The sequence below is a fragment of the Eucyclogobius newberryi genome, unplaced genomic scaffold (genome assembly GCF_026437365.1).
Source record: "Eucyclogobius newberryi isolate DKJ021-1_F unplaced genomic scaffold, fEucNew1.0.hap1 SCAF_2, whole genome shotgun sequence".
In the NCBI taxonomy this organism is placed as follows: Eukaryota; Metazoa; Chordata; class Actinopteri; order Gobiiformes; family Gobiidae; genus Eucyclogobius; species Eucyclogobius newberryi.
Genome location: NW_027315834.1, coordinates 23,686,474 through 23,700,923, shown reverse-complemented (window position 1 = coordinate 23,700,923; position 14,450 = coordinate 23,686,474). Strand labels below are relative to the sequence as shown.

Sequence of the window (14,450 nt, the reverse complement as noted above, 5' to 3'; positions counted from 1 at the left end):
TCAACACATTTTAGGCCACCATTGTGTGAACTCGGAACTTTAAGGGTGGTCTCAGCCATGGATAAGTCAAATAATGGATTAACCAATTCCTTTCCACAAAGTAGTACATTTTAATGCAGAGCATGTGATCATATAAACCTTTAAGCCTTAAGTGTAGTTATTGCACTCATTGTTTTTACGTTGTATTTTAAATATTCATATAAAATATTATTTGAAATAAGTCTGCATTTCGGGGGCACTGTTTCAAAGCATAATACATTTAAAATTAATTCAGGTAATAAGATACGCAATACAAAATACACATTACAAAAAATATGCACAGCCATTTAATTGCATAGTAGCTCTGTACGGTAGTGACAGAAAGTACAAGCATGGTTTTCCCTTACTTCTTCTTTTACCCCTTTTTTGATTAAAAGAAAATGAATAAGCGCAGGCCTGATAAAACCACACAGGGGCATTGAGAAGCACAGGAAATGACCTGTTATTTCTAGAGTTTCTGCCGTTTCCTGCCACACAGGCACAGCACCTCCTGATGGATAAGGCTGACCTTTCATCACCTGGGGATGGAATTACTTCAGAGAGAGAAAGGTGTCACTTTTTACCCCAAAGAGACTAGGCTCACTGTTTCAGCCCAAACAGTATTATATTGTAGATATCTGGCAATACACTTAGACAGTTGTGTTTAATAACCAGTATGTTAGTATGAACATTAATTGAGGTTCTCCTCTCTTTCCCCAGGGACTGCCAGGACCTCATGGGAAGCCAGGCTTGCCAGGCAAGAGGGGTCCTAGGGTGAGTTTTGACTGAACTGTTGCCTTCTGCTATTTTTTTCTGCATATAGCATGTACATATTTGCATCTGAAGTGATCAGATGTTTAATTCTGGCAAACCAAATTTCCACACAGTTTACAGCTGGCAGAAACAGCCTTTCTATCCATGTAGGCAGGGCATATTCAGCATTAGCCTGTGAGTACTGACCTCCCACCTCTAAACATAAACAGGAAAGCTCCTAAAAGATGGCCTTTCACAAGGTTGCCTGTGGCACAAGATGCCTAATAAAAGTGCTGTAAACAGACAGGGAACACATGGACAGGGCTTCTGTGTGACTGGTTGAGGACACAACCATTTTATTTCAGAATACAGTTGGTCCACTCTGCCTCAAAGTTCTCTCCTAATAATTGTATTCATCCTTGTCATTAATAGACAAACTAATAGTGTTTTTGACCCACCTTGTTAATAGATGCATGAGGACCAAGAACAAACTCTGCAAAAAGAAATTTCATATTAATCCTGAACAAAGACCTGTTTCTGCCATTTTATATATATATATATATAAAAATAACTCACATAAGAGTGGTGTATTCATAGTATAAAAGGGATTACACCAACCAGTAATAAAAAAAACAATGATAGTATTTGATTGTAGAGACACACACCCGTGAGGTGGCTTAGAGCAGCAGATTGTGAAGCAGCTGTGAGCGGCATGTGACAGCAGAAGTGATTGGTTTGTATATAGCAAACAATGAAATCACCCCCGTAATACAATAATAGAGCACTGTTTTTATTCAGCTTTAACTAGCGCCGCATGGTATAAACGTTAACTTTAAGTTCCCGCACAAGGAGTAGTGCATGTACGTGGCTTTGTTTATGGAGGTCCTATATAAAGAGCGGGGCAGACTTTGAGAATTTCTTGTAAACAAACGCGTTTATCAACTTTAATTGCTGCTGCCATATGTGTGTGTGTGTGTATGCACAAACAAGCAAAAAACAAACATGCTCAGTTATGTGCATCAACTTTAAAACACATGTTGGCCATGCTGTTTTCCCCTTTGGCCAGATAAGAATATGGCTTCAATTTGGGAACAAACGGTTTCTTCATCACTTTAATAATTATCTTGAAGCTACAACATAGTAATTAGGTTCACAGGTGACTTCTCTAATTGTAGACATCGTCATCTTTGTTTGATAACGAAGTAAGTGAGCATTTTACTGAAAAGACAGCCCTTCAAGCTCTGTCAGAATTACTGGAAGTCCACATGATGACACAGAGCACTATTGAGTCCACCGACACCTTGAACCCATGAACCTTGACCTCTGATCCCGCACATGTTAGTGTGAGTTGGTGTCACCATGGCAGTGGGCTTATATAGTCAGATCTGTCGAGGAGAAGTAAGTCCAGGAATCCACCAGTCTATTTGTAGGGTTCAAACGCAGAAGGTGGTAGACGGGTGTGAGAGTTGTCAAGTAGTGTATCTACTGTGGGTAACCTGGGTTGTATATAATCCCTATCCAGCTTCTTTAAACTGTTACACTGTCCCATTATTTCCACAGAACTGCCTCACCTGCTTGCACAGTTATACAGATCCCAGGCACTTTATGAGAGACTTGTAGGAAAGTTTAATGAGCGTAGGTGCTGAGGGTATTGTGCTGTGGCAGAGTCTTTGGCACCATATTCTTTTAAAGGTCTGTTCTGGCTCCGGTGTAAACCGTGTATATTGAAGAGAAAATAAATACAATCCAAGAAAGTAGGAGCCAAGACATACCACTTGTATAGTTAATTAGCTTTTCAGGATTTATTCCGCTCCTAATGCCTTCAGTTTGGCTGTGAATTTCCAATTTATTGCATTTATCTGTCATTGCCATCAAGCAATTATTAGTGATCCAATTCTACACAATTACTATAAACTTTTTGTGATCTGAATTAGTATCTTAAAGCACACACACCATAGTACAGAGTTTGACTCTTCTCTAGTGCAGAGCAATTCATTCAGCCTGACTGTTTTTGTCATTAAAAAGCGTAATGATGATTTTTGGGACTTCATGCTGTTGCTTTTGTTCATTGTTAAGGAGACATTATCCTTGAAGCTTTTGGCACAGTATCATACACATGCTTTTAACTTTATACAGTGACGGAATGTTTAAATGTTCTTTATGAGACTCAAACATTGTTTACAGCACCACTTGTTAAACATGTTAAAAGGGCCAGTCTGACATACTTAGTGTGGGAACATAACCTCAGGCTGTGGCAGTCCATTCAAGTCTGTGTATCAAGGATGAGTAATATTCAGTCACATTTACTGCACTTTTGAAGAAATGTAGCTTTTTATCCAGTCACATTTACTATACTTTTGAAGAAATCAAACTTTGTTTTCTGATACTTAGTAATATTTAGTTTGTAACAATAGCACTCATACTTCCCATGTTTAATTAAGTATGGTATTTAAGTCGTTCCAAAGGATTTTTGTTGACAACAATACTGTACATTGATTGAACATTTGCATTTCTTGCACCTTACCTTCAGATATTATTTTGTTTTTTAAAGTCATCTATTCTTTGGTTATAACATATTGATTAAAATCAGATGTTATGTCCAAACATTTAAGAAGTATTTTTTGCCACGTTTTCCTGTTACTTGTGCTTTTTATTTCTTGTTACTCTTAATTGAACTATACATTTGGCTATTGCTCTGTATTATTCTGTGATAACATTTTTGACAAAATAGTCTCATGAAGTTAAATACATCTAGATTGTGCTTTTTTTAATGTTCAATTCAAACTCATGTTCAACATTTCCACACTGCTTTGTGGTTTAAAAAGTAAGTGGTTTTTCATCTGATAGCCCTCAGCCTGCCTCCGCCCAGCTCTACTATAATTAGGCACCTGTTTGCGACCAAGCAGCACTGTCCCTTTATGCCAGCCCATGCCAGTCGGTGTACTGCCCAAAATGTGGTAGGCCGCAGGGTTAATTTGAAAGCATGTAATTCTAGTGTGTTTAAATTTATTTAGGGCAGAACAGTGTGCCTTAACAGTACAGTGGCTCTCAAGAGAATGCCAGCTCCACACAAACTAAAAATGGAAAGAGATGATTGTGAGTGAAGAATATCCAAATATTCTTAGAAAATATAGTTCCAATGTCCTATTTAAGCTATATATTGACAAAATAAAAAGTTATGTCTATGTACATCTTGCTGAATGAATAAGACTAAGTTTTCTGTCATAAAAGTTTCCTTGAGCAGGACATTTTAGACAGAGAAAAGAATGCTGTCTTGTTTGCTACTGGTAAGAGTACCTGTATTTGAACTTCTCTCAAAGGGTTTTTTGTTGAGCTGCATAACCAACCAAGATACAATCCTTTCATATGTTTTCCTTCACTTTGGGAGATTACAAAATTATTCCCTGTCAGAATTTTATTTTCTGGTTTGTTTTGACTCACTTCTGTGCTGTGAAGTGTCAGAGATTTGACAGAAAGTAGCTGCAGACCTTTGCCTCGTATTCTGCAGACCCTTGAGCTGTGGGGGAAGGTGAGGGGCCTAAGGCCGCTGAACTAAGTGGAGGGCAGGACTGAGGTCAGAAAGCCAGGAAAGAGTTATTCATAGACAGAGAAGGCAGACGGATAAAGGAGTAACAGTGATGCCAATGACTTGTGGCTCCCACTGTTGGTTCACAAGTTTTTTTGCCTCCTTCTTGCTTGCAAAATAATAAAGGTTCAGATAAGATGATGGGGCTTAATTAATTATCTGTTCTAGTCTAGTAAAATTGTTGGCAAAAATGTTTGCGTTGTGAAGTGTTTTGGGTCTACAGGGACCAGAAAAAACACAACCATATGGTGAAACAGCAGTCCTGCACAGTGCCCCATTTTCCATAGTCCTCAACCCCCAACTCTAAATACCTCACACAAAGTTGATGTATAGAAAAGTAGGTTAAAGAAGTCTGTCTCAACATCCCTCTTCGTTTTCCATGCAGTAGCAAAGCCACACTTTGTCATCTCACGAAATGAAGATTGATTGAGCCTTCATCTGATTATGTTTTTTCTCTCTTTGTCTTATTCGCAGGGAGACCCTGGGCCCCATGGAAACCCTGGCCCACCTGGACCACTGGGGCTGAAGGTAAATACAAATGACTATGTCATTAAACTGTATCATACCATAACAAATGGACACACAATCTAAAACAAAGTCATACAGCCCTCTTTGCACTGTCTCAACATTTGTATCTGTCCTGGCAACCAGACTTGACCTTTGTCTCTGTTTACTTAGAGAACACAGCATGTGCCATACTCATATTTAAAATGCATTATAAAAATGCCCTCCTTAAATGTCAAATATGCAACAGAAAGTCTTCACATCTAACCCCTATTATTGCAACTCTGACCTCTTTAAACTTTAAATTTCCATGTTTGTCCTTGTCGTCAGGTTTAAATATACAAACCTTTACCTACTTTTTACGTTTGGACTGCATTCTTTCCTTTTTGCATTTGTTCCCTTGACCTCTCTGGCAAAGCATAAATCAGACAGCAGGTTAAAAAAGTGCCAAAGATATTTACATAATGGACCGTGTTACAAATCCTCAACCGTACTCCATAATGCCATTTGGTTTATGATCACAATATTTCTCTATTTGACTAAATGTGTATTCCATAGCGTTAAAAGGAACTATTTATAATGTATCTTCGGTACACACAAACATTCTGGTCCTATGCCATGCATAAGTGTGTCACTGTTGCCTGGAAGCAGCTGTTTACTACCTGCTGTTGTGTGTTGAGTGAATGATGTCTAGCTGTGCACCACAGTATGTCCTCTTTCATCATTAATAAAAGAAACAAGGTTGTAAAAAGCCCCAGGATCCTGAGGAAGTTAAGAATTACCTGGTGCTTAATGTACAAGCTGTGGCTTTGATGTGAAGGTTTGTTGTACCTGTGTTTTTTCTTCCTAAACATGCTTATTGTTGTATAGGAACTATCAAAGAAAAGGAAATGTATGTACCGGTAAATTGTATTTGTCTTTTTCTTTAATTTTGTTAGGGTAAAAAAGGAGACCCCGGAATCTCACCTGGACCAGCACCTAAAGGAGAAAAGGTGACAACACATTTTCATGAATACATAAATATTCTGTATGTATTTATTTTTATGATCGATTTTGCATAATTTAACTGTTTCTTAGGGTGACTCTGGGATTGTTGGCCCAGTTGGACTCACGGGCCAAATTGGGCGCAAGGTAAGGACAGTATTTACCCTCCTCTAATGTTTATAGGTTTCATGATGACTCTTTTTATCTGCTTCTGTTTATTCGTTCTTTAGATTTTTATTTGGCAACTGTTCTCAAATCACAAATCATTTGTTTCTTAAATGGCTATAAATATATACTCAGCATACTGAGTATACAGTATGCTGATAACATGTAGTACTTTAAGTATGAACTGCAAGACACAAATGTACACACTGTCATAGCCACAACGTTCCATAAGAGTGACAGTCAACTGCAGAATCACTGCCTCCAGCCGAACATGTGTTTTTTGTTAAAACCAGATTTCTTTTTGTCTTTATCTCCATTTGTTTGTGCTTTATCCCTCCCCTTTTAGTTCATCCCCACACAGCCAAAATGGAAAATGTAAAACTGGTGGAAAATGCTCACTAATTTCCTTAAGACTGTACTGGCAGTGATTTAAAAGCTGGTCAGAAACATTGTTGAGTAGTGTGTGAATCAACCATCATTGAGACACAAAGTTACACATTCTGTAGGAGAACGACTTACAATGACAGATTAAATCAGGTGGAAACTTTAACAACCATCTTAACATTCATTTTACTATCTTATGGAGATAAACCAGAAGCTGCAAGCTTTCATCACATTTATAAAATTAGAGCCATAACAGGGATTTTATCAGAATGACATCATCCTCTCACCTATGGGAAGTGGTTGTTATAGCAACTTCATCAACACAGTGAAGGGTCAGATATTGGTCAGCATACAGTACCATAACATTGTGTGTCTGTGAAGAGACATTGAGTTTTGTCACAAATAAAGTAGTGCTCAGTTGAGTCCTGTTTTTTGTGTCTCAAGTCAAAACATGTTACTGCTGAGTCAGCTCTCTTCCAGCTGTTCTGTCGCAGCATACTTGGCTTAGTGCAGTGAGTCCTGTCAGATCAATTTGAACATTCTCTGAAGACTACAGTGCTGCATATGCAGTGCTCAGATCAAGTACTTTTATGATTTCTGCTGGGCCACCCTGAAAGTTCTTTGTGTGGATTATTCCTCCTTCCACCTCATGCTCTGTCTTACTTGGTTAGTTTACTTTATTAACTGTGGTTTTGGAAAATTAGACAACAGAAGCTTTGTGTCTTTTATATGGACTTTTCACTTCCTTTTTTGTTTTAAGCACTCACGCAGGACATGCTCTAATCCAGCCAAGAGACTGACACTTCTATTGGGAATTTAGGAATTTGGCAACCATTTATTTCTTTGGAAATCTTTAACGGAAAAAGCAGAATTGCTATGAAAAGAGCATGAAAGATTTTACAATGTTAAACAAGCCAAGCGTGTTCCATGCTCTGTACAGCATTTGCTGCACTGAGCTGACTTGATGGGTTTTCAGTGTGTCAGACAAGGTCAGGGAGAGGGACAGGCACACAGGGCCTAACCTCAGTTAAGGCCACATTATAAAGCACACATCTCACATCGCTGTCTCCAGGTTTCATTCTGCCACTTCTGGGAACAGTTGCATCTTTACCACATCTGCCTTTCTAACAACAATAGTAGTTAAAACATACAGTACAAATTGTTATATAATCTGGTTTACATTGTCTCTAAAATTACTGGTTGTTGAAAATATTTGTGTTTTGTAGAGGTTAGGTTAGAGTATGCAAGTTGAAATAACATTTTCAAACACTTTTTATAGTAAGTGATATGCTTTTAAAAATATGAAAATTCAAAAACAACTTTGTTTCTATCTATCTAACATGATTTTTTGATGGATTGTGCAGCAGAAATGTGTCTATATAAACGTTTCTGTTTCTGAAAAAGTTCCTTCTTTTTTTTTTGTTTTCTGTTAACAGCACAATATATTGTTGTAACTAAGAACCTGGCTGGACATTAACCTTATGTCTTTCAAGCTAGTGAAGCATCCTTACAGACCATGCTGTATTGCTCATTATGTCACATTAACTTTACTTTATAATTTGGAACATTTTACTTCATAAAGCCGGTCTTATGCTGGAGGAATGGTAACGTCTTTATATCGCTGGGTTTCAGATGGCATCACAACATTCTTCAGGTCAATAATATTTAATACGGATGGGGCAGCTAAAATGAATATTATCATACATTTGCAAATTTACCTTGAGGTCATGACATTATCACATGAATCTGAATTGTGGATAATTGTAAAATTGTGATGTTTCTGCTCATAATAATCATAACACTGAATGTGCTATCGTGACATCCCTGTACACAGAATTAAAACCACAAAGGTCGTTATTCTTCTCAAATACCATTTAATCAAAAATATATTTTTAAATAACAAAGTCAGTGAGTTTCGGTCAAAAAGTAGTCTCCCATATTGTGTTGTATGTGAACAAATGAAATGTTCTTGGGAGAGAGCCTTCAACTGTACTTTACATATACCTCAGGGAGGTGAACCTCTAGAAGAATAGCCAAATAAACAAACTGGCCATGTGATACATTTACGGAGCTAAACTACAGGCCTCAGCTGTGGCTTTGTGCCACAGAGTCAATCTGTAGGCAAAGGTGGAAAGATGAAAGCCAAGATTTATGAGGTGAGAGGACTAGTTGTGCTACAAATGGAAGACACACATTCATCATTTGTGGTTTACAGTTGTTAGCAGACTTAAGGCCTCTCAGACCCCTGCAAAGTAAATGAGAACCCAAAGTTTACTGTTGCATGTTAGCCACTCATACACTTCTTTGGAAGTTGTATGCCTTTTCCCGACACACTCCTGGACTTAGTAGGTTGTACTTTTGTAGTGCTACTGGGGAGCTGCTGTTAATAAAAAGCTCCTAGGTGGATTCATCTGATTAAACACACATGCTTGTAAAGTAAGTGGCATTGTAAACACTAAAGACTGGTATGAATAGCTGCTCTAATTAGCAATCTCATAATGAGCAATATAAAGATCTAAGTGTTCTCACAGTGATTGGTAGCTTGTGGTTATTACATCCACAGCACATGAATGTGCCCTACATTCTTATGTGTGTGCCAAGTGAACCTTACAGCTAAGCCTGTGAACATGAGCTTTGTGTCACATGTTATATACCGGTATAAGTAATAAGGTGAAAAATATAACTTTTCTTTTCTTGTCTTTTTACACGTATCTACTATTAGATATTTGTATGATAACAGAGAATAATTATAATTTTGCCATTGAGTACAAAACACGTTTCTATGCAAATTTGGGCTGTTCATGATCACTCAGTTGACGGACCTATATAGGCTTTATTTATTTTTTCTCAAAAAAGTACAATAGTACCTTTCTGTTTGTTTATGCCTATGGACATTGTATCACCTCATATGATATAGATGATATGTTAGTGCAAATAAACAATACATTTTATGACTTTATTTGAATGGTGCTATTTTCATATTAAGATGCAAGTCAGCGAGAAATGTTGTGTAATATTGTAAGCTGTTTTCTTCCTGTGCTGGAGTCAGATGTCTTGGCTGGAGGATGGTTTACAGGAATTGAGAGAGTTTTGGCTTCTCTAGGCCAGAGTGCAGAGCTGTGGCTCAACATACATTACTATTACTGACTTGTTTTTGTGTTTTCTTTCTTTGTCGTCCTTTTGTCCCCTCCCACATAAACTTTATCCTGGCAGGATGGATTTCCCCACCTTGAATTAAGTTCTGGTTGAGGTCTGTGTTGCTGAGATCAGCAGAGTCAGTGTGGTGGTGTAGTGAGGAATACTATCTGACTAAATCAGGAAGTCATTTATATCCTCAGCATGCCACAGTCCTTCTACTGCAAAATGTGAACACAGTGGAAAGTCTGATAGTCCAACAGCGGGGCAGATTGATTCCTTACATATTGCACTTAAATGCCTTTCACAGCTGTTTTAGTGTCAACATATACTTTCCTCTACACAAACCTCCACCATAACCTAGATTGTGTGCCTGTTGGACTTATGTGTGAACTCTTTTGCAGCACTGTCTCTCTCAATGCATACAACATACTGTGTTGACCTTTTTTGCATTTTATCTTTGCTTTAGGGACAGAAAGGCTACCCTGGTCCACCCGGACTCCCTGGAGATCTTGTATGCATATTTTCATATTTCACGATTTTATCATGCTCTGAATGTACCACCTACTAATTTAAGGTTGATAAGATATGTTTTGTATAGCCTTAATATGTTACACTTACAAACTCAACTTTGAAGCTTATTAGTGACCCAGATTCTTATTATTCACATCCGCTGTGTTTGTTTATGCTTGCACTGAAAGCCTGCCAGAGAGAGTAGATTACTCTGTTATGAAACCTTGGCGCAGACATCTGGCCAAAGCACTGTACTGATGCTCTCCAGGATATCACATAGCTGTGCCAAGGAGAGAGAAAAGGCTGGGAAAAGCTGAAGTGAATCTGCCAACTAAACTCCTAATTTAGTTTTCCCTTTAATAGGGGTTGTCTCCAATATATACCTGAAGCTGAAATGTTTTTTTTTTTTAAAGGAAAGCCCTCAGTCTTAAAAAGTACAGTAATTGTTATTCATTTTGGGTAAGTCCCATATGATGACATCAGCATAGGGAGCTCCGACTCATGATGGGGCAGGTTTTCAAAAAGCTTTTTTTCTCAGATGACGGTCTTTCTCATGCATGTGCACTGTGTCTCTCCACAAACACCCCCTTCTTTCCCACACACTCTCTTCTGATCGAGCCATCAGTGCTACTCATCATTACATTGATAACTGAGTAATAAGCACAACTGTTTGGCCAAGAAGCCAAGCATGGCAGAACTGAGGCCAGCTGGTCCACGCATGATGTTGATGATTCCTTGTTCCTGTAATATGACTGCCCCTCCTCTACTCTGGGCAGTGAAAAATCCAAACCTAGCTCAGCCAAATTCTTGTCTAGGTTCAACCGCCTGCAATATACTGTATATTTATCCAAATAGTAAAACAGCGAGCTCAGCATTTACTAGAGGTTTAGAGTGTGTTGTAAAGCTCTTCTCATTAGTAAAAAGAAATACGGATGTCCAGGTATATACTATGGCAGCTAAACACAGTTGTAGAGAAGGGTCCATTGTAGAACATCCCCTCCGCTGTGTCTCCTGCTCTAAACCTGCTACTGTACATAAAGGGCTTCTTGTGTGCCACTGTAATTTGGGTTTCTCACCCCACCTTTTTCTCTTTTTCCTACAGGGAGAGCAAGGTCCCGTCGGAAGCCCAGGTGCCAAAGGTTATCCTGGCAGGCAGGTGCAGTAAATCCTCTGCTGTGACTGGTACCTCAGTCAGGGCCATAGAGGGCAAAGGAACAATTGAAATTAGTCTAGACTAGCTGGCTCAAAAGAGCTTGGGTAGAAAAATATGCAAACAACACAAATATTGCAAACAGACATGCACAATTTTGTCCAGACCATCAACTCAGTTTTGTCAAACTCAAGTTTATTTTTACTTTTACAGGGTTTACCAGGGCCTATAGGACCAATGGGGCCTAAAGGCATTCGGGTAAGTTCTAGATTATGTAATTATGTATTTTGTAATATGGTTCGAATAAATACAATCCAAATATATGTTTATTGAAACCTCCTCATTTACATTTACCAAAACATATGTTTTCTTTGGTCTGTGTCAGTCCCAATTTCATAAAAAAAACACTCAACTGGAGCTCTATTTGAACAAAGCATTCACTTCATACATACAAATTTGTCTTTTAGGTTGTAATAACGTTTGTGTTTAGGCAGAGAGTGGGAGTGCGTTATTTGAAAGTGTTCCTTAGATTAAGGTTAGGGAATTATGAATGAACACACTTTTACACTGAGCCTCAACACAAACTTACGAGCCTTCTACTTGGAAGGTAAACATTGTAATACATACAAAATACTCAACTGTTGATAAGCCTAGGGTTACATTCATATATATGCCCTTAAAATACACAAACAATCAGTCATGAAACCAAAGAATTAAAATTTTGGTCACATTAAAGGTCCTTTCCAATCAACTCCTTTTTTGCTGCTGCTCAGCTTCCCCTGCCCCCACTGGATGGAATTTCCTGTTTAAGCTCCATAAGAGGCCCTGCTGGGAGGCATTTTAGTTCTCTCTCTTGCACTTGAAGAACCTTTCTATATGGCCCACACACTTCCTAATTAATTGTCCTTATCTATTCATGTGATGTGTTGTCTAAGTGTTCTTACAATGATGTGTTGTTTGCTGTTTCCTTTGTAGTTTTGTGCCTTTGTGTATCTTGTCTTGTGTTGACAGCTCAGTCTGATGACCTGGTTATCTTCAGAGATCCCTGGCGTGAGGGTATGTGCCCTTGGACTACATCGTGGAAGCCAGCACCATGCAGTCCATGGGCATATACACTTGCCTCATGGCTTTGTTCTTCATGCGAGGCTTGTCTGTTCACGGTGTCGCCCCTTGTCTCTCTTCAAACACAGCCCTGATGGATGTGGTCCTTTAATAAACATATTGATGTTTCTCTTTTTGCTCTGTTGTTTTCCGTTGCAGGGTTTTATTGGAATCCCAGGGCTTTTTGGCCTGCCTGGGCCTGATGGAGAAAGAGTGAGTTTTGTCTTCCATTATATTCAAAAAGTGCATATGACAGATGATTCAGTTTTTCTAATTATTAATTTATTTGGTGGGATATACACTATGTATCATGGTTTTACATCTGTCATGTAGTGATAGTTTGTAAAGAAAAGTGGGGGGGAATAATAAGTAGCACTTAGTTGTAAAAAAAATAATTCTTCTATCTTTCCTCAATAGACACAATCCCGTAAAAATATAGGAACCATTAACTTTAATTGAATCAAATAAAGTTGTTGTCATACAGTATATTTTTATTTGTGTAAATTAGACAAGCTTTGGTCCATGTTTACACTACGGATTCTAGGGAACCATGTCCAACAAGGTAGTACAATTATAAACTTTACAACATTGTTAAACTGGAGGAACTGGGCAAGATTTTAGTAACAGATTAAGAATTATATTAACTATGTTTTGGTGTAATGAGTCTTGATTTGATATGCACGTTAAGCAGTATACTCCAGAAGACGACAGCTGTGTTTTCATCTTCCCTGTAACTACTTGAGTGTGTGAACAGCCACTAGTTTGAAAAACCGCACCAAGATGCAGCATAAGAGGCCTAATGACTCCTGAGGCCTTCTTTCAGAGCCTTTGAAATGAGTGGACTCATCAAGGTTCACTGTTTCTCTGTGCAGTTTCTTAAATGTATCCAAGATAGCCTAATTATTAAGGATTGTGTTTAACGTAATCGTTAAATAACAACCAAGTTTTGAATATGTCTTGAATGTGAGTTGTTCTGTTTTTATTCTTACATTTTGTTTTGTTATTTTGAATTTCAGGGAATTCCTGGTGAACCAGGGAAGAGGGGCAAGATGGGTAGGCCGGTAAAGTTTTGTCTAAACATACTTTACACATACTCCTTTTTACAAGTGTTATAACCTGTTCTTTAAACATTATCTGTAAAACAAAAAAAGAAGTTTCATAGTGAAATAAAATTGATTATCTTGATGAAGAGCTGTGGATGCAAAACTATAACATCCACACATGTATTTATAAGGGTTGTATTTACGTCATTGTTTGAGTCAGGTCACTGTTTCCATTGCTGCTGGGGGGGTTTATTGCAGTCAAGTCCCACAGGCCGCATGTCAGTGTTTTGGATGCAGCAAGAAAAGGCTTTTGTTGAAACGAGGGGCTTTTGGTCTTTCCTCAATGGGATCTATGTGTGTCTGTGCTGCTATGTGTATTAGATACATAAAGTCAGAATGTGCTACCCAATGCTGTGCAGCGGTTGCTTATTGTCTTAGTAATAAATTTGTTCAAACTGAGTGAAAACTCTACTCAGCAAAAGCCAGATTTCAGTTAGTGAGAGCACTTTTAGATTTAACAAAATACTATAAATATTTCATAAAGACAATAGTCGAGTCTATTGCCTGTGGGAGGAAAAACACATTTAACTTTTACATTTGAAGACATCTGAATCAAGTCAGTCAGACAAATGAAGGGAGAAAGGGCCAGACCAATTTAATGGCCAAAACCACAGCGCTTGTTCTCTGTCAAGAAGACACACATGCCATGTGTGTAAAATCCATGAGGACATGAATTTACCTGAACACAGACCATAAAACCCACAGTTCACTTTCCACAATCCTCAGCCAAGACTTCTGCTTTTTAGCTTACCTTTTCCTACAGTCATCAACTTTCTTTCTGTGAGTGGTTATGTTGTACATAAGGACACTGTTTTCATCATTGTTTTCAATTCAGCCCCTCTGATATCTCATACTTACTTTGATACTGTACAATTGCTATTTTACAATAAAAAACGTAGAACACAATACAGAAAACACAACACAGAGAGCAAAATTAAAAAAACATCACAACATCCTTTCAAAAAGGTCTAAAAAGTTGTTGTTTTTTAAGAAAAAAAGTGCAGTACTCTGCGAGACTGTGATTCCCATATTAGTCTTGTAGTAATGTAGTAAT

At 38.1% G+C, this 14,450-nt stretch overlaps 1 protein-coding gene across 1 annotated transcript in view; it reads left to right on the top strand.

The window, feature by feature from the left end:
* col27a1a (collagen, type XXVII, alpha 1a) overlaps positions 1–14,450 on the top strand; it is a 38,600-nt gene that overhangs the window by 6,688 nt on the left and 17,462 nt on the right. Inside the window, exons 4-12 of the mRNA XM_072454631.1 lie at positions 739–792; positions 4,832–4,885; positions 5,800–5,853; positions 5,939–5,992; positions 9,999–10,043; positions 11,145–11,198; positions 11,406–11,450; positions 12,453–12,506; positions 13,310–13,354. Coding sequence (XP_072310732.1) covers positions 739–792; positions 4,832–4,885; positions 5,800–5,853; positions 5,939–5,992; positions 9,999–10,043; positions 11,145–11,198; positions 11,406–11,450; positions 12,453–12,506; positions 13,310–13,354 — 459 coding nt within the window. The remainder of the gene's footprint in view (positions 1–738; positions 793–4,831; positions 4,886–5,799; positions 5,854–5,938; positions 5,993–9,998; positions 10,044–11,144; positions 11,199–11,405; positions 11,451–12,452; positions 12,507–13,309; positions 13,355–14,450) is intronic.